The sequence below is a fragment of the Phalacrocorax carbo genome, chromosome 9 (genome assembly GCF_963921805.1).
Source record: "Phalacrocorax carbo chromosome 9, bPhaCar2.1, whole genome shotgun sequence".
NCBI lineage: Eukaryota > Metazoa > Chordata > Aves > Suliformes > Phalacrocoracidae > Phalacrocorax > Phalacrocorax carbo.
In genome coordinates this window covers 12,896,240-12,923,094 of record NC_087521.1, presented here as the reverse complement: position 1 = coordinate 12,923,094, position 26,855 = coordinate 12,896,240, and the positions used below count along the sequence as shown (strand labels likewise).

The 26,855-nt window shown below is 48.6% G+C and overlaps 2 protein-coding genes across 9 annotated transcripts in view; one reads left to right on the top strand and one right to left on the bottom strand.

The window, feature by feature from the left end:
- Positions 1-88: 88 nt before the first annotated feature.
- On the top strand, positions 89-2,743 carry ERG28 (ergosterol biosynthesis 28 homolog). 3 transcript variants are annotated; one of them, XM_064460427.1, is made up of 5 exons: positions 92-400; positions 602-692; positions 1,935-2,053; positions 2,223-2,321; positions 2,460-2,743. In XM_064460427.1, the coding sequence occupies exons 1-4, from the start codon at positions 268-270 to the stop codon at positions 2,300-2,302; spliced, it is 423 nt and encodes a 140-aa protein (XP_064316497.1). In that variant the 5' UTR covers positions 92-267; the 3' UTR covers positions 2,303-2,321; positions 2,460-2,743. The 3 variants fall into 3 exon arrangements, with proteins under 3 accessions (XP_064316496.1, XP_064316497.1, XP_064316498.1); XM_064460428.1 differs by lacking the exon at positions 1,935-2,053; XM_064460426.1 differs by lacking the exon at positions 1,935-2,053 and having other exon boundaries at positions 89-400; positions 2,223-2,743.
- A 493-nt stretch (positions 2,744-3,236) lies between these two features.
- FLVCR2 (FLVCR choline and putative heme transporter 2) overlaps positions 3,237-26,855 on the bottom strand; it is a 42,186-nt gene continuing 18,567 nt past the window's right edge. For 2 of the 6 annotated variants that reach the window (XM_064460425.1, XM_064460420.1), the window contains 8 exons: positions 25,150-25,217; positions 24,023-24,126; positions 17,013-17,123; positions 16,279-16,384; positions 15,691-15,802; positions 15,213-15,268; positions 12,847-12,947; positions 4,318-4,401 (listed from right to left, as the gene is read on the bottom strand). In XM_064460425.1, the coding sequence (XP_064316495.1) occupies positions 4,395-4,401; positions 12,847-12,947; positions 15,213-15,268; positions 15,691-15,802; positions 16,279-16,384; positions 17,013-17,123; positions 24,023-24,126; positions 25,150-25,217 (665 nt within the window). In that variant the 3' untranslated portion in view covers positions 4,318-4,394. Of the gene's footprint in view, positions 4,402-5,541; positions 5,560-12,846; positions 12,948-15,212; positions 15,269-15,690; positions 15,803-16,278; positions 16,385-17,012; positions 17,124-24,022; positions 24,127-25,149; positions 25,218-26,855 lie in introns of all 6 variants that reach the window. The other 4 variants (XM_064460421.1, XM_064460422.1, XM_064460423.1 and 1 more) reach the window with 4 other exon arrangements.

Genomic DNA, 26,855 nt, shown 5'->3' with positions numbered 1-26,855 from the left:
GCCCACCGCCGCCACTTCCCCCTCCTCCCGCAGAGCGGGCGGGGCCAAGAGGGGCGGGACGGCCCGGGAGGGCGGTGAGGGATTCGATTGGCGGCGGAGGCCCGTATGTCAGCGTGGTGCGTGATGGAGCGGCGCGCCCGCGGCCAATCGGGACGCTAGGTGGTGGCGTGCCCTGCGGGAGTTGGGGGGGCCCCGGAGAAGGAAGGTGGGCAGCAGCCGCGGCCCGGGCCGGGGTTTGTGGGGGCGGGCTTCGCGCCGGCCGGGAGGATGAGCCGGTTCCTGAACGTGCTGCGCAGCTGGCTGGTGATGGTGTCGGTCATCGCCGCCGGGAACACCCTGCAGAGCTTCCGCGACCACAGCTTCCTCTCGGAGAAGCTGTACACCGCCAGCCCCGGCCTCGGTAAGGGCTGCGCCGCGCCCCCCGGGGCCCGGAGGCCGCCTTCCAGCCGTTGGCCTCGGCCCCACCCCGGGGCCCCGCCTCCGCGGCCGCGCTCGGACCCGGGAGCCTCCCGCCGCCCCGGCGTGCGCCTCCCCGGCGGGGTTTGGGGGCGGCGGGCGGGGCTGTGCGCTGTCTCCATCTGCTTCCCCCTTCTTTACGCAGTGAATGGGCTCCAGGCTCGGACCTTTGGCGTCTGGACTCTGCTGTCGTCAGTGATCCGCTGTCTCTGCGCCATCGACATCCGCAATAGGACGTATGTAAAGGAGCGCCGGAGAGATCCTTCGGTTTGCTTGCTAGTCACTACCTGAGCAGCTAGCTTAGAGGGCAGCGCGGAGCAGGTGGGGAGTCAAAAGCTGTTCCTGATCTTTCCACAGGATTGAAAGCGTTCCTCCCAAAAAGCTTAAATAGCAGTGCCGGATTTGTGTGTTAACTGCCACTCCCTTCCGCTGCTGTGGGGAGAGCCAGTGCATTTCAGTTCTGTTTCTTAGCCCAGGCAGAAATCGGTAGATCTGAGAATTCTAATGTCACAATTTTTTGAGCTCCAGCTTGGAAAGCATCTTCTGATGCCGTTGCTGCTCTGTTGACATTAAGCAACTGCTAATGCTGTGGTCTGACTGATGTTTGGTACTACTTTTCCTATGATAGCTCAGCTAAGGACTGTGGCAGGTTGAGAGGCCCCTTGCAGTGATCTTAACCCACTGCCTTTTTCCATACACTCCTGTCTGGGGCTGAGGACAAGGCCTGATGCTGTGGCGGGAGGCAGGCCATTTCTCCCTGTGGTAACACAAGTATTCCTAGGAGGGCTTTCCAAGCAGGCTGACTTTGTGTCTGTGCTAGACAAAGCCTGTGTTGGAGGTTGCTGGAACTCACTCAACACCACCTCCCCCAGCCCTGCAGCAGAAGGCACCGTGCACCTGGCAGCGTGTCCTTGGATTGCCCAGGCTTGTCCATAGTAGGGAGGTACCGGGACTCAGTTACCTGGTTTGAAGGGGTGGTGGCAATGCAAATACTATAAAGCCAGTTATTTCTTAGAAGGACTTTTTATCTTGCATCTCTTGGACCTGCTCCCTTTCCACAGCTGTAGCCCCTAGAGGGTAGCAGAACACAGGTGGGAAGATGTGTTGTGTGATGCAGCCTGGAATCAGTCAAGACCTGTCACCCTAGTTCTCGCCTCATCCAGTTCACAACCTCTTCTTGTACGCGCACACGCCTCTGCCTTTGCCGGTGCCCTATTCTTGCTCTCCCCTCTTCACCTGCCTTCAGGCTAGATAATGCCTGTGAGTTTCAATGCACCTTTGAACATGCTGCCCTGTTCTCCTCTTAGCTGTTGCCCAGGGAGCTTTTGCACCTCACTAGGCAAGGGACCAAGTGTTTTCTGTGCTGCCACAGTGAGGACAGACAGGGCAGCATGCAGGTTGGCCTCTTTTCTGCTCAGCCACGCTCATGCCCACACTATGGGCTATACAATAACCTGCTTCTTTCTGCTCTCCAACAGCCTCTATTACATCACGCTCTTCACCTTCTTTTTGGCCCTTGTTCACTTCCTCTCCGAGGTGTTCATTTACCACACTGCAGCTTTGACAATTGGAGTTATGGCACCCCTCATGGTAGCAAGTAAGTAGAGCCCTGCATCCTCCCCCCACAAACTCTCCTTGGAGCTATGACCCCCCAGAAAAACTCTCCATGGGGCTACGAGCTAAGGGCAGGGAGTGGATGGTGGGAGGGAGTGTCTCATTTCCTGTCCAGCATTTTCTGCACAACTCATCCTGTATCTCCCTCACAGGTTTCTCTATCTTGGGGATGTTGATTGGGCTGCAGTACCTGGAGGTAGAAGCACTGTCACAAAACAAGAAGAAAAACTGAAGCTGAGGACCCGGTGTAGGTCAGTGTTGTCTCTTATCTTCACTGCCAAACTTCCACTACAGCTCAGCTGGACTTCTGCAGGACACCAGTCTCACTGGTGGATCAGTGATGGATTCTGTCAATCATTCTTCATTACCAAGTGTTTTTTCTTGCCCAGGCAACATTTCAACTGACTGATGTCAAAGACCTTGAGTCTGAGCAGGAGTTTGTGTCAAAGGTCACGGGGGGCAGTTGGTGACTGCCTCCCTGGAAGACAGCAGGGAATGTCTCAGGCATGCCCAGTGCACTAAAGACTCGTGTCACAGTGTACCTGTGGGGAGGAGGCATAGAGCTACCCAGGATCCACTGAACACTTTGGACCAGAAAGAGGGAACGTGTGCTGTGTAACTTGCATGTTTGTGTTCCTCAGGGGCCATTTCTAATAAATGACAGAAAACTGCAGGGCATTGTATTATGTCTGTCTTTCTGCTATACAGCAGCAGGTGGAGGATGTACAACCTTGGAGAAAACAGCAGTTTCTACTGTATGTTGCAGGATAAATCATCTCTCTTTACAGCAATCCCACCCTTCCCTCACTCCTTCCCACAAAATTCCAGGTCTGACTGCTCACATCACACACACAAAGACAGTTGTTACAGCTCTCGTTACTGCCACATACCAGTAACAGCAAACTGCATGCACCTGTAAGAACTGATCCTTTGCAGTGAGCTATAACTAGAGAAGACAGAAAACAGGACCAGGTTGCTTAGACCTAGATGAAATAACACCCAAAGCAGATGGTTCCTTCCTACCTTTTGTGCACTGCCCAGCAGGATCTCCTAGCTGGGAAGACAGTGCACAGGCAGAAGAGAAGAAAAAGACAGAAGGATGGAAAAGAGCACAACAGTAGTTTTCCATTCTGTAAAACATTTCAGGCTATTAAAAGAGCCAGATGTAGCCTGTTTCAACCATTTAATATGAATGTGTCAGGTTTCATTGCACACTTCAAATGTTTTTATATAAAATAAAAACTTCTACTGAAAAGCCATTTTAAACCCCCATCCTCAATCCCAAACTCTCCAAGGCAAGACTTGAATTTTTTAATGTGTCAATCACCCAAAAAATGTTCTGTCAAAAATGGTATGTCAGAGAAGACTGTTTTTATCTGTTCCACCTGGTTGTGGGTTTTGTATGTGCATCCCCAAATTATATATGCATGATTTAAGGAATATAAGGACACTTTGATATCTCCACCAGTGGAGGGATGCTGGAAAGGAAAGAGAAGAGAAATAAGGATCTACATTTGTGTTTAGAAGATAGCAGCATATGAAGGGCAGTGTCTACAAAACGCAAGTGCTGGTAAGGGGGCTTGTTGTCCTGTTCTCTATTATGAGGTGGAAAGCTTCCACATGGGAGCAAATCTGGATTCCAGTCATAGTCAGACCCCTTTCTGTGGCTGTAAAGAGGAACACAGCCTTGGCTGGTTATCTCAATGTAATACTTCACAAAAGTTTTTATGTAGTATTGAAACGTGCAAAAGGCACTTGCTTGTGATGTGCTGAGGCCTCTACCATCACCTGTGCAACACAGAGCATCACAGGTACCAAGGCAAAGCAAGCTCCCTTCCTGAGGGCGAGCTGAAGGCTCTTCAAGGGCTGCTTACAGAGTAAGCATGTTCCAGCTTCTGTATTTCACGTCACAGCTTCCCTGTGAGAGGAGAGGGAGGGTACCACCCTCACTCTCAGGGCCAGCCTGGAACCATGGCTTTTCTTAGCACGTGTGCTTTTTGTTTTCCAAGCATACATGGTGGGATATGGGGGAAGCAGTGAGTTTTTCCAACTTTTCCTCCCAAGCAGCAAAGCCTCCAAAACAGCAAGATGCAGAGATATAACTGACAAGAGCAACTCCCTTCTTGTTTTGCTCTTTCACACTCTCTGCAAGCGGTTCACTGGGCTCCTGTCCTGAGGCTGCCTCCCACCATGGTGCACATATAATAGGAAGAGAGTAGGTAGTAAAGATGGGAATTGTGGGGCTGCATCTCCCAGCTCTGCCACCCCTCCATTTCACAGCTTTGATTCCTCAAGGACTATGGGATCAGTGCAGGCTTCTGGCATCACTTTCTGTAAGTCAGAGAGAAAAACAATATGGTTAGGATTCTGAGCGGCCAGACCCAGGCTTCAGAGAGACCACCTAGCCAGAGGCTGGCTAATTCACAGCTCCTGGCTAGTATGTAGAAAACACCAAAGAAGAATCACCATCCTCAGAGAGTGCACCTGGTTCCTCCCTCCTCCAGACCCTTCTATTGCCCAGATGAGGGGCACTGGGACAGCAGGGCAGAGCAAGAGTCCCGCTTCCCTTAAGCTGCTTGCAGTAGTCCTCAGAGCACAGTTAAGTCACAGAAGTTGTACAGGCCCAGGTATCAGCCCCACAGCCAGCTCACTGTAGTCATTTCACTGTGACACAAGATCAGCCTTGAAGCAGTGAAGCTGCAGGGCCAGTTCCCTGCGCAAAGGAAGGAACTGGGAATGCCTCCTTCGTGCCACAGGGCAGCACAGTGTCTGTGTGCAGGCACCAGAGAGAACCTGCATCCTGTGTCCCCTCAGGAGGCTCAGCACAGCAACTAGCTCCTCTCTGTCCTTACTCTGGCATGGCCAAGGGCCTTGTCAACTCCCAGACAGATAGCTGATTCTGCTCATCTTCAAGTCATTTCATCCCCACCCTCTACTCAGGGCTGGCACCCTCTGTCCCGCTGGTTCCCTGTCCCCAGCTCGGACTTAGAGCTGGGATAATTCCACGGGGTGGTACAGAAAAGGCCTTCTTTGAAGTTCATTACTTATGCCTTGGAGCCATACAGAAGTTTTTTTCTGCATAAATCCTATAGAAAAATAACCTGATTACGTGAACCGCCCTACAATTTCTTCCCTTAAGATGGAGGGAGCTGTACAGTCATTTTGCAGATGAAAAGAAAGGAAAACTGAGACAGCTGCCCAGTTACCACACTATCCTGGGCGGCATGAAACAGCCAAACTTTCACAACTCCAGCCTTCCCTGGTAAAGCCTGATGAGCTCCTCTGCTGCGCCCTTCTAGGGTGTGTTAGGATTAGACCTGAAACTTCTCCTTCCCCCAGGGGATTTCAGATACCTTTCTTCAAGTTCTGACTCTCTGACAGTGAGACACCCCAGTTGTCACCTATTCAGAAGGCAGCGTGCAGACTTGTAAGGGTGGAGTCTCCCACAGCCTGGGCTCAGAGTTAACTCACTGTGGGCAAGATCAACATCTGAGGCAGGAGTCAGAGGTACATGGGAAAGAAGTTCAGATCCCCAGTGCAGTTCAAGAGAAGTAGAGGCAGCATGGAAGAAAAATATATGAAACATATTAATTTTGTTTAACCTCTTACACAAACTGCAGGTGAAATGGTTTTATAGCGGTCAGCAGCAATACCCCGAAGCAGAGGAGTGAGATCCAGAAGCAAAAGCCAGGAAGTGCAAAGGGAACTCCTACCAGCAGGAGGGATATAGAGGGGTGCACAAAGTAGTGCCAGAAGTAGGAATAAGGGGAAAGCTGCATTTAGCATTGGAAAACCCCACCAGAATGCATCATGGAAGCACTCTGGCAATGCTGAACATGCTCCCCAAGCACCTCTGGGGTCTGAACACCACTCAGCTGCTGTGGAGCTACAGGGACAGAGGTTTAGGAGATCAGCCAGCCTTGCAGGGCTCCACCGCCTCAGGACAGCAAGGCTGCTCTCACAGCTGGGTGTCAGACCACTGGAAAAGAGCATGCAGACAACCTGCCCATGGCTTTGGGATAGGAGGAGAAGGCTGCTTGCCACACAGTAAGCCCAGAAAGGGAGCCAGAAGTTTGGAAAGCAGGGGATGGGATACATACCAACTGTGACAACTATGCAAAATTCCAGCAGATTTTCTTTTTAGGGGCAGTACTTCACTAGAGAGTAAGCATGCTACAGCTTGCAAGGGACTCCAGTACACTACTGAAGGTGGATGCTTGCCCTAATGCCCTAAGCCAGCCTCTAAATCATGCTGGCTTTGGGAGGAAAAAGAAACACACTTTTAGGTATTCCACTGGGATCCATCAGATGCATCTTTGCATCCAAAACATACAACCAGCCAAAAAAATACTTGGCCCTGAATGAGTCCTGACTTACCCAAGACATGGTTTGAGGACATAAGAGAACTTCAGTCCTGTTTTAAGCAAATCCCTTGCTGTGACTGTACACCTAGAGCAGGTCACTGGTCAATCCAAAATCATCCACTCATCAGGGCTCAGCTCTGCTGGTAGCATAACACTCCAGACAAAAGTCTTTAATTTTATTACAATTCAAAAACCAGGGTAAAGTCTGAAACCACTTTACTCCCTACTCATTGCTATCAAGAATAGGTTCTTCACACACACACACACGAAATTCAATTTATCTACCACCAGGTAGGTAAAACACAGGCACAAAGTAGTCTCAAGTGCCCTGAAGACACATTAATCAAATTTGCAAAAGGCTTAACAAAGCCCAGTTTTAACAAAAAGACAGTCCTGCCACTTTGGAATCCTGCACCCTGTATAACAACTGCTTTCTTAAAAACCCACACAAGCTTAAAAGTATTTCCAAAGAAACATTGCCTAAGACTCTTCTTGAACAATTCATTCCCGAGTCAAAACAAACCATGGAAAAATCAGCAAAGATGCTTATTTCATAATGCAAAGAAACAATGCAGAAGGTTTGCATGGACTCTGGAAACCAGGAGCAGATGAGCACAGGCTGTAAACAGCACATACATGACTATAATGTGTATGCTCAGTCAACTGACACTACTATGAAACCTTAAGGCACAATGCTGGAATGGCTTCAGACGCACTTACAACAAAGGCAGCCCACAAAGAGACTCATTATGATGCAAAATGGACGTTTTAGCCAAGTGTCCTGATGCGGGAGGATTGTTGGAACCACAGTACAGCTTTATTAATAGAGGACAAGGTGTCCACAATGCCATTAGACTGTTCCCAATACAAGTTCTACTAATTGCAACATCTGTTCAATTATAACCATAAGCAGATAAGGGCACCAATAGAAGACAAACTGCTTGTGAACACAAGGCAGGTCCTGCAGGAAGAAGGGAAAACATCCTGCAGTGTGGACACAGTGGCCAAAAGCTCTGACAGGTGGCTGCTGAGAGGCTACAATTCCTGGGCAGAGTCAAGGCTCATAACCGCTGGCTCTTGTCACTGAAGCTATGGCCTTACAGATTGCTCTTCTCCCTACAAATTCAACAGCTCAGCCATATCCTAGGCTTCCCATTTCATCACCAGAAACGACTACTAGGTGAAAAGCTTTCCCTGGGAGAATCAGCATGTTGGGTTTTCCCCTTGTGTGTTCCTCAGTACACTGGGAAATCAGGCTGTTCCACAGTCCCAATCTGCACCAAAGCCACTCAACAGCTTAACATCCAGCTAAAGGTTTTGACAGTTTTCTATCAGATCATTTGTATTTCTTCACCAGGAAGAATCACACCTTGTTAGGCCAATACTTTGGATGATGGGCCCCCAGAGAAAACAATAAGCCAGCTACCTACCTCCACCATGGGAGTGCACCTCCATTGGGTTACGACAGGGGAAGACCCACTGTCATCAAAAGGGCCACACAGCCACTCATACAGTCTTTCAGTAGGAAGTATGAAGCCTGCACAATTCCAGAGCTCTACATCCTCTGGAAGCTCACATCTGACTCTGAGTGTCAGTTTTCTCCTTGTAACAGCTCCTTGTAGAATCGTTTAGGTTGGAAAAAACCTTTAAGATCATCAAGTCCAACCATTAACCTAACACTGGCAAGTCTACCACTAAACCATGTCCCTAAGTGCCACATTTACACATTTTATAAATACCTTCAGGGATGGTGACGCAACTGCTTCCCTGGGCAGCCTGTTCCAGTGCTTCAATGTCCTTCTTGTACTGAGGGGCCCAAAAATGAACACAGTTGTGGCCTCACCAGTGCTGAGTGCAGGGGGACGATCACTGCCCTACTCCTGCTGGCCACACTATTCCTGATACAAGCCAGGATGCCATTGGCCTTCTTGGCCCCCTGAGCACACTGCTGGCTTATATTCAGCCACCTGTCAACACGTGTTGGTTGACCCCAGGTCCTTCTCTGCCAGGCAGCTCTCCAGCCACTCCTCCCCAAGCCTGTAGCATTGAATGGGGTTGTTGTGACCAAAGGGCAGAACCCAGCACTTGGCCTCGTTAAACCTCATACAGTTGGCCTCAGCCCATCGATCCAGCCTGTCCAGATCCCTCTGCAGAGCCTTTCTATCCTCAAGCAGATCAACACTCCCACCCAACTCAGTGTCATCTGCAAACTTACTGAGGGCACACTCAATCCCCTTGTCGACATAATTGATAAAGATATTAAACAGAAATGGCTCCAACACTGAGCCCTGGGGAACACCACTTCTGACCAGCCGCCAACTGGATTTAACTCCATCACAACTCTTTGGGCTCAGCCATCCAGCCAGTTTTTTACCCAGCAAAGAGTACACCTGTCCAAGCAACGAGCAGCCAGTTTCTCCAGGAGAATGCTGTTGGAAACAGCGTCAAAAGACTTTACTAAAATCTAGGTAGGTAACATCCACAGCCTTTCCCTCATCCACTAAGCAGGTCACCTTGTCATAGAAGGAGATAAGGTTAGTCAAGCAGGACCTGCCTTTCATAAACCCATCCTGACTGGGCCTAATTACCTGGTTGTCATGTATGCTCCGTGTGATGACACTCAAGATGATCTGCTCCATAACCTTCTCCAGCACCAAGGTCAGGCTGACAGGCCTGTAGTTCCCCTGGATCCTCCTTCCAGCCCTTCTTGTAGATGGGTGTCACATTTGCAAACCTCCAGTCAACTGGGACCTCCCCAGTTTGCCAGGACTGCTGATAAATGATGGAAATTGGCTTGGTGAGCACTTCGCCAGCTACCTGAGTACCCTTGGGTGGATCCTATCCAGCCCCATAGACCTGTGTGTGTCTAAGTGGTGTAGCAGGCTGCTAACCATTTTCCCTTGGATTACAGGGGCTTCTTTCTTCTCCCTGTCCTTGTCTTCCAGCTCAGGGGGCTGGGTACCCAGAGAATAACTGGTCTTACTGTTAATGACTGAGGCAAAGAAGGCATTAAGTACTTCAGCTTTTTCCTCATCCTTTGTCACTGTTTCCCCCCTGTGTCCAATAAAGGATGGCCAGCCTTCTTCCCCACTGGCTTGTCTTTTAGCACATGGGGACAGTCTGATCCTGTGCCTTTAAGATTTCCTTCTTGAAGAATATCCAGTCTTCCTGGACTCCTTTGCCCTTCAGGACTGCCTCCCAAGGGACTCTGTCAACCAGTCTCCTAAACAGACCAAAGTCTGCCCTCCAGCAATCCAAGGTGGCAGTTCCACTGACCCTCTTCTTACTTCTTCAAGAATCGAGAACTATATCGTTTCATGACTGCTATGCCCAAAACTGCCTCCAACCATCACATCTTTCACAAGTCCTTCTCTGTTTGCAAACAACAGGTCCAGCAGGGCACCTTCTCTATTTGGCTCACTCACCAGCTGTGTCAGGAAGTTATCTTCCACACACTCCAGGAATCCCCTAGACTGTTTCCTCTCTGCTGTACTGTATTTCTAGCAGACACCTGGTAAGTTGAAGTCTCTCTCCCACGAGAACAAGGGCTAGCAATTGTGAGACTTCTCCCAGCTGCTTGTAGAATATTTTGTCTGCCTCTTCATCCTGGTTGAGTGGTCTATAACAGATCTCCACCATGATATCTGCCTTGCTGGCCTTCCCCCTGATTCTTACCCATAAACACTCAACCCTATCATCACCGCCATTCAGCTCTAGACAGTCAAAACACTCCCTTACATACAGAACTACCCCACCGCCTCTCCTTCTTTGTCTATCCTTTCTGAAGAGTTTATAGCCATCCATTGCAGCACTCCACTTGTACAAGTCATCCCACCATGTTTCCACAATGGCAACTACATAACAGTTTTCCTGCTGCACAATGGCTCCCAGCTCCTCCTGTTTGTTGCCCATGCTGTGTGCATTGATGTAGAAGCACTTCAGTTGGGCTATTGATCCTGCTACCTTTTGGGGGGGAGAAGCTGTCCTGGTTTCAGCTGGGATAGAGTTAAATTTCTTTGTAGTAGCTAGTATGGGACTACGTTTTGGATTTTTGCTGGAAACAGCGGTGATAACATGGAGATGTTTTAGTTGTTGCTAAGTTGTGCTTACACTGGTCAAGGACTTTTTCAGCTCCCCATGCTCTGCCGGGGGCACAAGAAGCTGGGAGGGGACTCAGCTGGGACAGTTGACCCAAACTGACCAATGGGATATTCCATACCATATGACGTCATGCTCAGCTTTATATAAAGCTGGGGAAGAAGGAAGGGGGGACATTTTGGAGTGATGGTGTTTGTCTTCCCAAGTAACCGTTACGCGTGATGGAGCCCTGCTTTCCTGGAGATGGTTGAACACCTGCCTGCCCATGGGAAGTGGTGAATGAATTCCTTGTTTTGCTTTGCTTCTGCGCATAGTTTCTGCTTTACCTGTTAAACTGTCTTTATCTCAAACCATGAGTTACCTCACTTTTACTCTTCTGATTCTCTCCCTGTCCCACCAGGGGGGAGTGAGCAAGTGGCTGCGTGGTGTTTGGTTGCTGACTGGGGCTAAACCACGACAGAAGCCCTAATTCCTACATGACCATTCTCAGGCGCTTCCATGATTTCTAGCACATCAATAACCCTTGTGTCTTTGCTGCTGCACGGATCTCCATTCCCTACCTCTACTGAGACAGCAGACCAAAGGACCTCGATAGCACCATCCCTCATACATTGGCGTGCTGGCCCCAGCCTTATCCTAGCGAGCCAGGGTTTATCCCTTCCCACCTTCAAATCTAGTTTAAAGCTCTTTCAATGAGCCCTGCTAACTCCTGTGCAAACATCCTTTTCTCCCTTTGAGACAGGTGTACCCTGTCTGTTGCCAGCAGACCTGGTGTTGTATAAACTGACCAATGATCAAAAAACCCAAAATTCTGCCCATGACACCAGGCTCTGGGCCAAGTATTGATCTGCTGGCTCTTCCTGTTTCTTCCCTCATCATTCCCTGCAACTGGAAGGACACAGAACACTGCTTGGGCTCCTTATCCCTTAACCAGTTGTCCCAAGGCCCTGAAGTCTCTCTTGATTGCCCTCAGACTTCTTGTTGCAACTTCATCACTGCCTCCCAGGAAAAAGAGAAAAAAAAAGGATAATAATCTAAGGACCATACCAGGGTAGGAAGCTTTCTCTTCAAATCTTTAACCTAGGACCCAGGGAGGCAGCAGACTTCCCTAAAAAGTGGGTTCATGGGTTCAGTCTGCATATTGGGCCTTCTGTTCCCTTCAGAAGGGAGTCTCCCATGACAGTGACCTGTCTTTTTTTCTTTATGGAAGCAGTTTTGACACAGGCCATATATAGAAACATGCCTGAGCCTTGCTCGCAGTGTCTGTCTTGCAACTGGGATGTCAGTGGTAACACTGGCAATTGGGCCAGGCTAGGTCTGCTAACAAAGGTGATGACAAACTTCAGGCATCAAAAAAGTACCAGTATACCACAAGCAGGCTTGCCCAACTCACACAGCTACAGTTTCTCAACTGGTCCCAAATCAACACCCTGCTAAAACTACCACAGACTGCAGCACAGAGACAGCTTCAGAAGCACTCAGCCTAGAGTCAAATCTTTCCCTGCCCATGGGACTCTTCCTCACTCTTGCATCAAAATGTGGCAGCTTCACATTCCCTGAGGCACACACTCTAGACTTAGCAGGATTAGGGCTGTTTTACTAATGGACTCACTCTGCTTTTCCCCATTAGTCCTGTTGGCTATGGCACTAAGTGACACACACACTTGATGAACACCTTAAAAGGCAAAGGGTAGCATGGTTAATTTGGCAGATCAGCCAGTCAGTGCAAAGCAGGGGACAGGGAGTAATAAAGCGTTACACCCTGAGTGACAGCTGAGAAAAGTGCCATTGAGATTCACAGATCAGTAAGCACAGAGCTTTACAATTTTCAGGCATTCTTATACCAAAAGGCACCAACCCAATGACTCTTATTGCTAGATGTTTTTTAACTTCCTTCCTGAAGTTGGCTATGTGCCTGGCTGTGATCAAAGCCAACTCTTCCACAGGGCTCCTGGTATCACTTCCAGCTAAAAATCTGGAGTATAAAAGTAATGTCAGAGAAAAGCCTCCAAATGGCTGCAAGTTCTCTCCCCAATAACTTATTGCCAATTCAGTTCTCCATCTGCTCCAGCACCAGGCTTTGCCTTGCTGCACACCTAGTTGAATCTCTAGTCCCCTGTCTGACATGAGTCTGGTGGGATCCCCACTCTGTTCTTGAAAGCCATCTTATCTTTCCCTCTCAGGTGGGCACCCAAGGCGGCCAGAAAGGTTCTTGGTACTCTACAACCATTGCTGTCACCCCAGAAGTGCCATTGGCTTGGTGCCTGTGCCACCCGTGAGGGTTCAAAGAAGCAGATTAGTGTGATTCTCCTACCTTTCTGTATGAGCTAGTGAGCGAGCAGGAATGGGAATGATGGGGTTAGGGTTACAAGCTACAGTCCTGTAATCCGTGATCTGATTGTTGCCTTGGAGTCTCTGTAACAACAGCCACAAGTCACCATCCCGGAAAAGGTGGAGGCAAGGAGGGAGGGAAACGACAGGAGGGGGGAAATAAAAAAGAGGAACAGGCAAAGGAAGAAACCAGTAAAATCACCCAAGCATGTGTGAGGCAGCTGTGCCATGTAGAAAAGCTCCATTACCTGCCTCTGTCAAAGCTCTCCACAAAGGCAGCACACAATGCCCCAGCCCAGCTTGCTGCTCCCCTGAGGCATCCATGTTAGTGCAGAACAGCAGGTTCTGTACACCTTCAGATGGTCGAGCACCTGGGATTGGTTGTTAAGCTTGAGAAGTACCCAGGTGAGCTCAGCCGTGTGTAGGCCACATTTTGGGGTGTGGTGGGGTGCCCATCATTACTCCCTCAGAACCTGACTCCTCAGTGGAAGGAGCTGCCAGTAAAGTTTTTCACTGACTGAGACCTGTTACCTCACACACATCCCTCTGGTTCTTACTGCAGTCAGTTCTGGAGGCTTTTAGGATTATAAAAGGTGACACCTGTACCACCTTTGCTCTGGTCTCAACACAATACCCTCTCCAGCAGCAAGCTCTTACAATTGTATTTATACTAAAAAGGTTTATATTAAAAATGGCTTAAGCAAAAGTGTACAATTCATCTGGTGAGAGAATTCTCTGCCAAAGGGAAAGGACCTTACCACTACTAGGCATCAAGTTCACTGCCGAAGGACCTTGATATTTCCTGGGCCTTGCACGTTCATGTTACAAATTAACTCACAGTGCCACGAGCACCTCTCATTACCACCCTGCTGCCTCAGAGCTTGCAGAGGATGGTTTGGCCTTACAATCTATCTCCTGCCTTTGACTTCAGCACTGTTAATCAAGGGATACAAGGAGTTTGGTTTATATCAAAACAGACTGGTCTTTACCCCAGCTCAGCTTAGCTAAGTGTGTTCCAGTTAGCCCCATTCGTGCCAGGATTCTGGGAGACTAGTTGTGTTCTAGCTTGGTCCCATAGACCATGATGATCACCACTGCTAAAATCAGCCAAAGATATAAGCCTCAGAGAAGAAAAAAAAGCAGGAATTCTTTTTAATTTATGTCAATGCGGGAGGACTCCTCTACCCAAACTAGATAAATTGTACAGTCTTTTCCCCCCACCTAATCTAGAATTATACGTGCAAGAACTACAAGACAGCATCAATTCCCTTTACTTATCCTAACCTCTGCATTTGTGCTCAGATAGTTCAGTAAAAATAAATAACAAAAATAAAATAAGAATAAAAAAGCATATATTTTGTAATTGAAAATCCACCTTCCTGAGCAGCTGGTCGGAGCAGAGCTGCTTCTTGGACCTTCTGGCCTCTCTCTAGATCAGACTGGTTAGATTATCTGGAGGAAGGCAGCACTGTCTTCTGAAATGAGCTGATCTGAGTCAGCAGAGAACTGAGCTTATGCACTTTGCTAGTCATGGTCGCTGATGGCTTCATGAACGTTGAGTGGATATCTCTGCTAATGTCCTAGAAGAGGAGCCCAGAGCAATAAGGAAAAGAGCCTCAAACAACGACAAGTCCCCTCCCCTTCCCTGCAGGGAGAGCTTCTAAGAGTATCCACTGCAGTTAGTTCACCAGAGGCCCTCTCCCACATGCAAACAGCTGCATTTATGGCACAGCATGCTACAGGGGCATCATAGCCCAAGCTCTGGTGCTCACATATGAGCTCACAGCCTTGTCTGCAGGACTGCAAAGTGTGGGGAGCCAGGCTGCTCAAGCCCTCATTTGGGCTTTGTCACCTAGCTTCCTCCAGTCCCATATGCTGAACCCCACTTGGCAGCTGAGGACAGGCAATAAGAGGAATAACCTGCCTCCCTAGGGGCCTGGAATAATATTTACCCAGCTCTAAACAAGGGCAAAGCACTGGAGGGCTCAGTGCATTGTCAGGGGAGAGAAGCAAGCACAGTGCTGCCCTACATCTGTCCCTAGCCAATACAAAGATGTGTGAAGCCCTGCAAACTCCCAGGGGACCAGAGTCTACAGATTCTGTGTGACATTAACAGCAAGCAAAGCGGCTCCAGCGGCTGTCAGAGCTGGGATTACAGCCACCTGCCTGAGAATGCTAACAAAGAGCTTCCCCACAGGCTGGGCAAGAAGTGGTGGGATAAGAGAAGAGAATCACAGCTGCAATCACAACTCAGAAAGGACCAGCCCTGTTCCTGGAAAGGAGAGAGGTTGGGTGTTGTCCTGAGCTACTAGAAGGGGCACAGCAGGGATTGAAGGGGGATTTACTCACTGTCTGTTCATTATCCAAATTGGCCTGATGTCTTCGGAGGTCAGCCTTAATGAATGCTGGGACAGAGGAAGAGAGATGTGAAGGCAGTTAAGTCACCATGCAGAGCCCAAATCAATTTCCCCAGGACTCAAAGGGGCAGCAGAGGCCCCTGAAAGACAGGAATATGTTACAGTGAGCAAGGGAAACCACTCTCCTGGATGAGGCAGAGAGCACTCTTGAAACAGGCAGGATAGAAGCTCCTTATTGCAGCATGTAGAATGTGCATCTTTGAGACCCTAGCCAGCAGCCAGGGCAAGAAGCCTTGGACCTTCTTTGTAACACGGACCAGACACTTAAAGTAGTACAGCATCATTGCTAGGGGACTGCTGTGTGGGTTCTGCCCTTTTCTGCAGGCACCACTATACACAAAAGCCCTTCAATTCATAAGCCAAGGCCAAGGGGAAGAGTCACAGTAGAGGAACACTGAAAATGTAATTACCTGTCATAACAGTCCCCAGGAACAAGAAGGAACAAAGAAAGAGGTTTCCTGCCTTTGTCCCAAAGCGATCCATGATTTGCCCTTGGCCGATGGTGAAGGCAATACCAAAAACCTACAAACAAATAAAGGCAGCGTCAAGCTGTACTGTTATTTTAAAGCAGCCCAAACAGCTTCCCAGCTTTACCAAAATATCAGAGCACACAGGCTAGACAACCTGTTGGCCTAGCAAGGCTAAAGTTCTGTTATAAATACATCCAGAGGCACCTCCTTGCAGCTGATGAGAAGACAGGATATCCTTAAGGCTGGAATCCCATCTCCCACTGGAGAAGAGCCAGGTCCTCGGCTATTGGGAGCAATGTTGGAAAAGGCAAGTATGACTGGCATCCTTATGGATTTTCGTAAGCAGAAACAGAATGGGTGCCACTAGAGAAATGCTATGAGGAACATCATTCAAAAAGCCTAGTCCCAGGTTGCTTAGATCTGCAGTATGCTACAATAATCATGGCCAAGAAATAAGAGTCAAGGCTGGGAACTACAGTTTAATATCTCTGCATATAAAGAGGCAAACGAGGAAAACAGCACACCTACCTGTGCTGAGACATTAAGGAGCCCCGATGATGTTCCTTCTGATTCTGGGTATGTCAACTCTGCAGCAAACTCAAAGCCCAGGGGAAGGTATCCTGTCATGAAAAACCTGTAAAGAAACACACAGAACTCAGCCACTGCCAGAAGCAAGACTGAAGAGACAGTGTAGCCCATATCCCTCTTGGGATGCTTCATTAACTGCATGGGATGTTTCCCCTAGCATTGTCACCGCCCAGGCAGCCATCTGACTCCTTCACCATGGCACAGGTCTTCCTCCTACCCAGAAATACCTTTGCCTACAGCTTCAAGGCACAGAAGCAGGCCAGCAGGGAGCTGCTGGTTGCTATATGAACAAAGCGTTAAAAGCAGCACCTCCCAAAAGTAACTATAAGGGGCACCATCCCCAGCACAGAAGAACAGCCACCCACGCCCACATGCTTTTCATTCCTGCCCATTGGCCATCTATGGGGCTGTGGTACCACTCGCTTCCCAAATGCTTTCACTTCATGGCCTGGAATTTTTAAGGCAGCTGCAGCTGAGCAGGGCCACAATAACATCCCTGACATTAATGAAACATGTACAAGAGAGAGATGGGAAGAGCAGATCATTTTGTCCTTAAACCACACAGGAGCCACACACAGGCTATGGCTCTCCCCAGCCGCTTCTGCACCATGAGCCTCCCTGCTCATCCCCTAGTAGCTCACATGTAGAGGAAAGTAGCCTGCACATGAACTTACCCCAGCAGGCCTGCAGTCACAAAGACCACCCAGAGGTGGCCTAAGCTCAGTGTGAAGGTATAGGCTATCATTCCCACCAGAGACATGATATAGACAACTAGTGTTGTCTGTCTGCAAGGAAAAACAGAGTTAGGGTTTTATTTAATCCAGTCCTCCTGTTCGTTTCACACAGAGGTCTTGGTATAGTATAGAGCACATGGTTTTAAATAAATAAATAATAAAATAAATTTGCACAGCTCTCTGACACCCTTACCCCAGACAGAAGAACTGGACTAACAAAAAGCACAGAAGCGCCTGCACATACAGCAGGGCAGCAGCAGAAGCAAGAACAGGACCTAGGAGTTTTCACATCCCTACCTCATGAGCAGGAGGCTTTGCTCCCTGTGGGTCAGGGCGTCACGTGTATAAGGAGGCACCTATGAGGCAGCCAAGAAGCTCAGATCCCTCCATGGGCTGACAGTCCCTAGTCATGTACTGTACATTCCTCTTGAGGGAGACAACGTGAGCCAAATAAAGATATTAATAATCTTCCCTGGGCACTCTCTGTACTACAACCAGTTGGACACACTTACTTATAAGCAGGAACTGAGGTGATTAAGCACTCCCAAGCAGGAAAGTAAAGGGAAGAGGTGGCACACACTGCTAACAGTGTTATGGGCCTGTATTTTTCAATGCTATGTAAAACACCTTTCATTGCTGCTCCTTTCTCTGTTTAAACTGCCTGCTGTACTTGGAGAGGTGACATGCAAGCCAGGTTACCCTCACAGCCTCACCCTCAAGCCACTGCAGCCTTTAGCAGGACTAGTGCCAGTTCCGTGGCCAATGGCAGCTGAACCACAAGCTCTCATCTCTGGGCAGAGAGACGCCTTGCCCAGGAAGCATGCCAGGCAGATCCTGGAAACAGCCGTATCTGCAGCCTGGCCATGCTGAGGAACATCAGTGGGCTCAGTACTGCAAGATACATGCAGCAGCCCAGGTCAGTTTCACCAGAACTGAAATGTCAGCAATTGTCTTCCCTGACAAGACACCAAGGATACTCTCCCCACATCCAACAACAACAACAACAACAACAACAAAAAAAAAAGGCTTTTTCCAGTACAGGAGGTAGCAAGTAGCCCTTCACAGTATGTAATTGAGGGAGGGAGGGAGGGAGGGAGGGAGGGGAAGGTAAATCCTTTACCCAACTGAAATTCCACCAGGCTCTTGAAAGCAGAACAGTTACCAGAGTTGACAAAAGATTAACTTTTTGAGCACTGCTTTTTAGGAAGTTAAATGTATAACTACGAGCTACTTGTGTACTTTCTACACATTTTAATCCTAATCCAGAGAATGTGTTTGTTATCAGTTCCTAGAATTCTACTAAAGAAACTAAACCTCAAACTGTTTTCACTTTTTTTTACCTTTTTAATGCAAATGACCACCATCAAAAATCCAACTCCAAATGGGCAGCCAGTATTATATTGCATGATGAAATGTTTCCAGTACACTGAATTACTACAGATAAAACCAGAATGTTCCAACTAAGGTTCTGTCCTCCCTCACTGCTCTCAGAGACTAAAGTCAGTGGGTTTCATGCTACTATGTCGCTTCTTATCCAAATACAGGCTTGAGAAGCTAATTTCAGACTTCAACTATCAAGCCATGCTTACAAAGGTTCACCAGACACATTTAATTCACTAAACAACATTCTGCTGTGACAAGTAATTTTGTTTTATGTCAAAAGGGTAGGTATATCCCTTAACCTCCGATGCTATATCATTTCTAGAATATGTTCTTTCCAATGCTTTCATGGAGGACAAAATATTCACCTGTGAAGGCAGCATAAAGGGGCTGCTTACTTCTGCTATAACCCGTTATAGAGACACACTACATGGCCAGCACACAGTCTGGAGGCTGCAGAAGGAGAAGAGATGAAGGCCTGACAGAGGAGTTGGAGAGCGGCCCCAGGAAAGGAAAGAGAACCATAGAATGGTTTGGGTTGGAAGGGAACTTAAAGATCAGCTAGTTCGAGAAGCAGATAAAAGCCTTTCTCTGCTGAATACAGGGTTCCTCAGATATCTCCTGCAAGTTCTTATGCCTCCCATCTCTTGACAAGCTGACTAGGACTGTGCTGACTAGGAAAGGGGTTCAAGGCTAGAATTACAGCTCCTTGGGCTGCATGGCCCAAGTTTGAACTGGTTGCTCCTTTGGATAAAGGGAAGTCTCCAAACTACACAGCAGTCAGTGCTAGAATACAGTGCAGACCTCCAAGAGGTGGCTGTGGCCCTAAGAAGCTTAGTCTCAGCCAGCAGGGACACTTGGCACATGTGGGGGTTTTTTGGTTTTAATTCCCACAGCCAGTTTTGGTCTCAGTGCAGAGCCCATAAAATCTTACCCAGTTTTCTAGGCTTATGGTTCAAGTATTCTAAATAGTTTGTATCCAGTTCACTCTGTCACGACAGTCGCCCTCAGTTGTGCTTTGCTCCTCATCTCCAGGCAAAGATGATGAACCAGATGTGGTCAGGATTTTGTTTCACATTGATGCTATGTCATTAGCCAAGCTGCAAGAAAGAAATTCCCAGAACATGCAGCTCCCCACTTAGAACTAGAGCAGGCAGGCTCAGAGCAGCAGTCAGCTCTTACAGGTTAAAGCCAGTGGTGTTCTCCATTGGAACTGCAGAAGTAAGCGGTGAACAAAATGGAGAAAACTGTTCCATCTTGCCATGGGTACCACACCCACTGCACATTAGCTGCTGGCTCAAGGAAACTATGAGCTTTCCTCACTGACCTGCCTCCCTGAATCATTAGGCTCCAGCAGGGCAAAACAAATCAAGAGACCCTTGTGAAAGAACAGGACTGCAGACCTGCACATTGTGGAAGTCACACACCAGGAAGGAAGCACCCTGAAGCCATGCACTGAGTGGCTGCGTGCCCAACACCGTCCCTAACTGGGACTGGGACAGCCCTGAATGCAACTTCCGCTGCGGGAAACAGCCTCAAGCACACAGGCAGACTTCAGCAAGACCCTGCTCTCCTGGGCAGTCCAAGCAAGACCCAAAAATTTGCAAACAAAGGGTTTAGGTGAGACACAGGAGGATACCGGTGCACAGGGAAACAAAGAAACCCCTGGGGAAAGACCCCGAGGCAGGGTGTTTCTCAGGAGGTAGCCTTTGTCACCATGTTCACTAGAGAACAAGAATGCTCTGTGGCCCTAGGAGAACCAGGGCATGGAATAATGCCTGGTTTTGTTGGATAAGCCTCTTACCATAGCCATGAATATCTTACTGCAGAGAAAAACACAAAGGAGAAGCAGATTCACAGAGGACATTCACACAGCGTCCTGGTGTTTTTAGCAACCTGTTCTCATGATGGCCCTACACGGACTGACAATTATTGTCTGGAACAGGTACAGCCAGTCTCCTTGAAAGAGAGTGCAGTGAGCACAGGACAGAAGTTGTGCGTCCTACTACATCACCTTAGGACAACTGGGGTTAACCTACCTCTGTGCTCTGGGGTGTGGGAAGGAAGCCCAGCACACTGATGGGGAAGCAGTGCTATGAAGGTAGCAGCTGCCAAGCCTCTGCAGCAGAGCCAGAAAGATATCTCTCAAGAAGCCGACACACATGTCACTTAGGTGAACCTAACCCGTCCTGACATTCATCTGCCCTCCCAGCCACATTGCCTGCCCTTTTGAAGGGGGAGATTAAAGAGCTCACGCAAGGGACTGTGCAAAAAGACAGACCTCGGGGAAAAACCCAGCCAGAGCCAGCACCAGCAGAGAACAGGACTGAAACAGAGAGCACAACTCCTGGTGTTCAGCCAACTCCAGAGGAAGCTCTAGAGCAAGGAACTGGGGGGGGGGGGGGGGGGGGGGGGCTTCGAAGAGGAAAGCCGAAGAGACAGGACCAGACTCACAGGGGATCAGAGCTGCAAAAACATCAGAGTCGAGCAACATCTGAAGCAACAAATGAACAGGGGCAGGGGAGAGGCCACAGCCACATGCCATAGCTTTAGTTGCTTACTGGGATGTTGTGTGCAGCTCCAGAGCACTCTGCTGTATGGACTGGAATGACAGGTAGCCTATGGAGGCTTTGCCACGAGGACAGACATTCCAGGCTATGCAACACCCTGAACAAAGGCCATGTACCTATAATCCCAGAAGGATGTCACTGCTGAAGACACTGAGGTGTCAGATGCTGGGGAAGGGAAGAACTGGAGATAGCTGGTTTGGTTTTCACCACCCCCTCATCCTTCAGCACTCAGTTTTATACCACTTTCTTCCTGTATGAAGGTCAAAGAAAAGGACAGCCTTGGTAAATTATTTATCTAAGAGATATGGCAGGACAGGGAGAAGGCACATCCACTACACAAGGACTAACCTGGAAAAGGGCTACAAAAAGAAGACCCAAATTGCAGGCCAAGCTAGGCCTTCAGTGGGAGAGACCAAAGCATCCCTTCCTTGAATATTTCTATCTATCCAATAATTAATACATCTCCAATATCCAGGTCTTTCCTCCCTCCCCCAAATTTTAACATACTTCAGGTCTGTAAAGGCTTAGGTTTACGTTTAAAACACCACTCGGGGCCCTCTGCCTTGTCAATGAAGAGAGATAGATATTTCTGACACATTGCCTTACAGAGATGCACTGGTAACAGCAGACAGCACTGTCTGGAGCCAACTGGACCCGAGGCCATATGAACGCTGCCCTTAAAAGAGAAGTGCTGATTAATGCAGTCTGCAAACCCCTGATTCTAAGACAGACTCCCCTACAAATACCAATACACCCAGCAGTCACCAGGTGTCACAACACCATCTCTCCTCTACGCCAGGAACCCAAAGGACGTACATGGAGCCCCATTTAACTTGATGTCAAAACATATTCTTTCGAAGAGGTGCAGTGTTCTCAACAAGCCGTCCCACCAGAAGCAGCCCCAGTTCTGGGACCACTCACTCATCACAACGTAACTCGCGTATTTGTATGGGCCAAATCTGCGCCTGCTAATTCCAAAAATGAGAACAGCACAGGGCCTGCTACAGGGACTTGCCTGCCAAATAAAAGCAAGAATGCAAGGCCATTTGGTGCCTGAGCATGACAGATGGGGAAAGCCTGACTTAGCACAGCCTCACCCTTTCAAGGAACTGCTGATAGGACAGTAAAGATCAAACATGCATGTAGAGCTCTGCAATTCCTTCTGTTATTAACCTCCCCCTGCTCCCCTCAATCACAGCTGGATCCCATTCATTTGCTTCCCTCTCTCTCCAAGCTGACTAAAAAAAGGACTTGACATCTTTCCTTCCTGATTTTCATGTGCTTACCATTTCGTTCCTGACACTGAGCAGCAGAGGGAAGGGGGAGGGTACCTACCTAGAACATCTGGCATCTTGACAGTTTTTTTAAATAGACTTTTAATGGGGCTAAATAAAGACTTTGTAGCACTCAAAAATTTTGCTAGTTCCACAGAAATCCACTTTGTGGGCTGCAATGGGGAACAAATTCTTAGCAGTGTTTTTCCTCACCTAAGGCTAAATCTATCCCCAGATAGTCCCTGGGGTCTGTAGCATAAATTCCATGGGTGGCATAGCCCTATTTTTCTGCACTCTCAGCCAGCTCTGCTGCTGCTGGCCCTCCTAGAAAGCAAGGGCCTTGGAACAATTCTAGGATTTCTGCACACCCCACCCCACGCCCCCATTCTTCCAGATTTCAAGTCCCAGCTCTGCCTGGTGAGCCACAAAGCTCTTCAGCCTTCATGCTGCAACCTAGATCCACTTAAGGGAGCATCAGGAAGACCATCTGCCCTAGCAGTGCCAACTAAGGCTACCTTACCACTAGCCCTGGGCTTGAAAGAGACACAAGTTACATGGCACAGTTAGCTAGTGCAGTTCATAACAGCTGTGTTTCTATTTCCCAGGACTGCAAAATGAGAACTACTTGCTGGCATACAGTGATCTAGAAACAGCAAGTGACCTGCCAACCTCTGTATTAGTCATCTGCTTCTCTTTCCTAGCACACCCAGGAGTCCTCAGCTACCATTCTTTCTTGTTAGAGAAGCCCATTTCCTCTCCATTTTTGATGCCTGTACTTGACAGCTAGGGCCAGAGGCCACTTTAGAAGCTGGAAGCGCACAGCTGGCCAGATTCATCTAAGCTGCCCACAATGAGAATGTTCTTTCCTAGCCCAAGATACCAGGTAGGATAATGGCAGCAGGACTCCCCCAATTGAAAAGCTGCTGCAAGGAAAAGAACTGCAAAGATGCCTTCAGCTCATCACCAGCACATGCCCAGTAAAGCCCCCTCTCACCCAACCTGCTCAGACAAGAGGTTATAGCACAGTTCTCACAGTCAGCAGGGAAACTGAAGAGCTGGCTACGTGGACTTCAATACAAGACAGAAGAGGCACTCTCTATCCCCTCGAACACCCTACAGAGGTCTGTCAGAGAGATCTGAGTTTCTAAGGACTGGGAGCTGCAGGGCACGCAAAGACTCTTAGCTGTCCCTTTGCAGATGGCAGGGTATGCTGGCCAGATCTGCCTCCCCATCCACCAGACAGCAAACCCAGAATCATCCATCCGCAACCCCGGTACCCCTTATGCTCGCCCTAAGTACAGCAACGTGCCCTCACACAATGCCTCTGGGCACTGGATTCAATGAGCCTTTCATTAAGTCAGACAAAGATTCACAGAAGCTGGTTTGTAAGGGCTGAGAAATGGTCTAGTACAATCTTGATTCTGCTTGTGCCAAGGGCTCTCTCATCCCTGACAAAGCAGCTGCTGGGCCATCTCATCCTCTCCTTATGCCCCCTAGGGACCACTAGAACCAGACTTTGTATGCGCTGAGTGCAGACTAACACATAACTCTAAACTTCACTTTAGACTAACTGGATTTTGAAGAACCATATTTTTTTTTTTTCCTACAAACACTTCCAGTGATTGAGTCCCTGGACGGCCAAGTTGCAACCACACAGGGTTGCTCCTTGCACAGTATGGGGGAAAAGCACAGTAACTATCAGCACAGAGGTAAACAAGGGACTTACTTGTAGGTTTTCGTTCTGTCCAACCAGATGCCAGAGATCAGAGCCCCAACCATCCCTGACAGTATAATGGTGAGTCCAATTCTGCCAGCATTCACCTCCTCCCCCTGTAGTGAGACACATACATACACACAAATACAGAAACCAAGTCATAGCCAACAAGAAGCAAAGTACAGAGAACCCAGACATGAAGAGACACCAGTTAATGTCCCATACATGCCTTCTGCTGGTAACACACTAACCAGAACTAGCCTTTGCAAGAACACTTTTGGACCCAGTATGAGCCAATGCACCGCCTTATTCTGGCACATGAAAAAAAGTGGTTTGGCTCTTCTCTCTGAGCCAGCCCAGAGAAAAAAGCAAGCACTGGCCAACATGAACAGACACTCTCAGAGGAGTTGGGTATTAGGAAAGGGTTCTTCACCCAGAGGGTGGTGGAGCACTGGAACAGGCTCCCCAGGGAGGCAGTCACAGCACCAAGCCTGACAATATTCAAGAAGAATTTGGACAACTCCCTTAGACACATGGTGTGAATTTTGGCATTGTCCTGTGCAGGGACAGGAGTTGGACTCAACGATCCTTGCAGATCCCTTCCAACTCAGTACATTCTATGATTCTATGAGTCAGCATAAACCCTATGAAGCTTGCTGTCCAGTGTTAGGATTTGGGCCAGATTGACCAGGAAATATTGGGACCCACTATAAAGCAGCACTGAAAGGAGCTCGCTGGCAAGCAGCCCCAGTGGTAAACTCTTACAGTAGCCTGGCTACTGAGGCATCCCGCCCTTCTGCCACCAAAGCACAAGTACGGGCAGCCTCCTGGTACAGATGTCCCGGTAGAAATCACTGTTAGGAACAGGGCAGAGGCAATTGCTGGAAGAATTTCCCAGAATAAAGTGCTGTCATTTAGGGTATAAAGGAGCTATCTCTGGTGGAGCTCACCAGCCTTTGCAGTGTGGTGTAAAGAAATAAAGGAACCAACGCTCTCCTGCCAGCCAGACAACTTGTGCCAGAGACAGGCAGAAGTGCTGTAGCATTGCATTTCTCACAGATTCTCCTTTGGCAGCCAGCATCAGCAGCTTGCTGGACAACGGCAAGCATCAGAGGGCCATGAGGGTTGGATGCACTTACTGGGTAGTGATGGATCACCATGCGGCTCAACAGAGTGGACAGGGCGTAGAAGCAACCTGCATTCAGACCTGAGAGAGGGATAAAAATGCAGCACGTTCAGAGCCTGCTACTCTCCTGCTGTGTAGTGAAAGGGTAGAAATACAGAGAGAGAGAACTTTGGGAGCAGAGATTCATATCAAGGCTGCCGAGTCTCAGGAGAGCCAGCTGGACTGGCTAGACATAAGTTATTGAAAGAAACACATATCAAGGACAGCCAGATCTCAGCATGCAGGAGGTTTCAGGATGGTTCTTACCTGAGCAGCTAGAGGAAGGGCTGTGCACATTTCTGGTACTGAATGGTCTTGCAAGTCTTTCATAGGGTCTCAACCCTCCCTCACAACCAGATCCATCTTAGCATTGGAGTTTTCTCCTCCCCCCAGCCAAGGCAAAATACTAGAAAAAGCACCTGCCTCAGCATCACACCTTTAACAAGGACCTGGGATTCAGTTAACACCAGTGCCACACACTTGTGTCATTTCCTCCCAGAGAACAGCGTGATAGCACTCTCCCTGCTGAGAGCCAGTAAAAAACATCCTCCCCAAGCCAAGAAACACCAGAAGGCAAGCAGAAGCAGAGCCGATGGCGAAGCACAGACAGCACTTCCCCCAGGCACCTGGGGTGTGCATCTTCATGGGAAAAGTCTTGCATTTTAAAAGATATCACTGAAGCCTAAAAAAAAAAAAAAACACCCATCTGTGAAAGTAATTGTCTTTCTGAAAGGGAAGTTAGATTAACTGTTACAAGCATCAGCCACCTGGTGAAGGTTTCTCAGTATCACCCAAGGTGAGAATGGAAACCGTTGGGGTGATACTGGTCAAGCCCCATTCAGATACTGTGCTCCAGCCTACATGCAACTCTGGTTGAGTTAAACATCTTCCCAAAGGGCACAAAAACCAAGAGCTTTTCTTGTGAACAAGAACATCTACATGGGTGCTGGACCAGCAGTACTGCAACGGCTACACTCTCACCTTGGGCGATACTGAGAAACCTTCCCCAGGTGCATGAGGTCTGTAACAGTCAGTGCAACTTTCTTCTCAGAAAGTCATTTACATTTGCAGTTAGTTTCTCTTCAAGGCTTCAGTGATCCTGATGGGGGGAGGGATGGTGACACAGATTTTACAGATTTTACCACTGCAGCTCACACATCTATAGGCTCTGTAAGGAGGCATGATTTTAAAAACTCTGGCACAGATGCTTGAAATCCTGACAGAACAGATACATGTCAAGTTCCCACTTCCTACTTTTCCTCTTTCAGCCTCAGCTAAAAGCAGAAACATCACAATATGTGATAAAGAAGTACAGTCTAGCAGGCAGAGCTGTGACAAAGGGAACAAAATCCTGAGCTCCCCTGACCCTGAACTACTCGGCAATCCTGCGCCTAGCTCACTCCTCCACTGGGACACTGAATACCCATTGCCCTATGCAGCTCATGAAGCACTCTGAGGAGCCACAAGATTGGCAGCTGGAGGGGACATCACACCTCCTTCACACGCCATCTCTGACAACATTAAGCAGAGCTTGCTCCACAGCTTCACGGCACAGAGAACAGATGAGGAATCTTATGCAAGTGATCCCAAATAAGCCAGTTGCCTGTGACAATGCTTCCTGCTCCAAAAGCATGTGTCAGAATGTTACAGGAGTGGCTAGTAAGCTGAATGACATGCCCT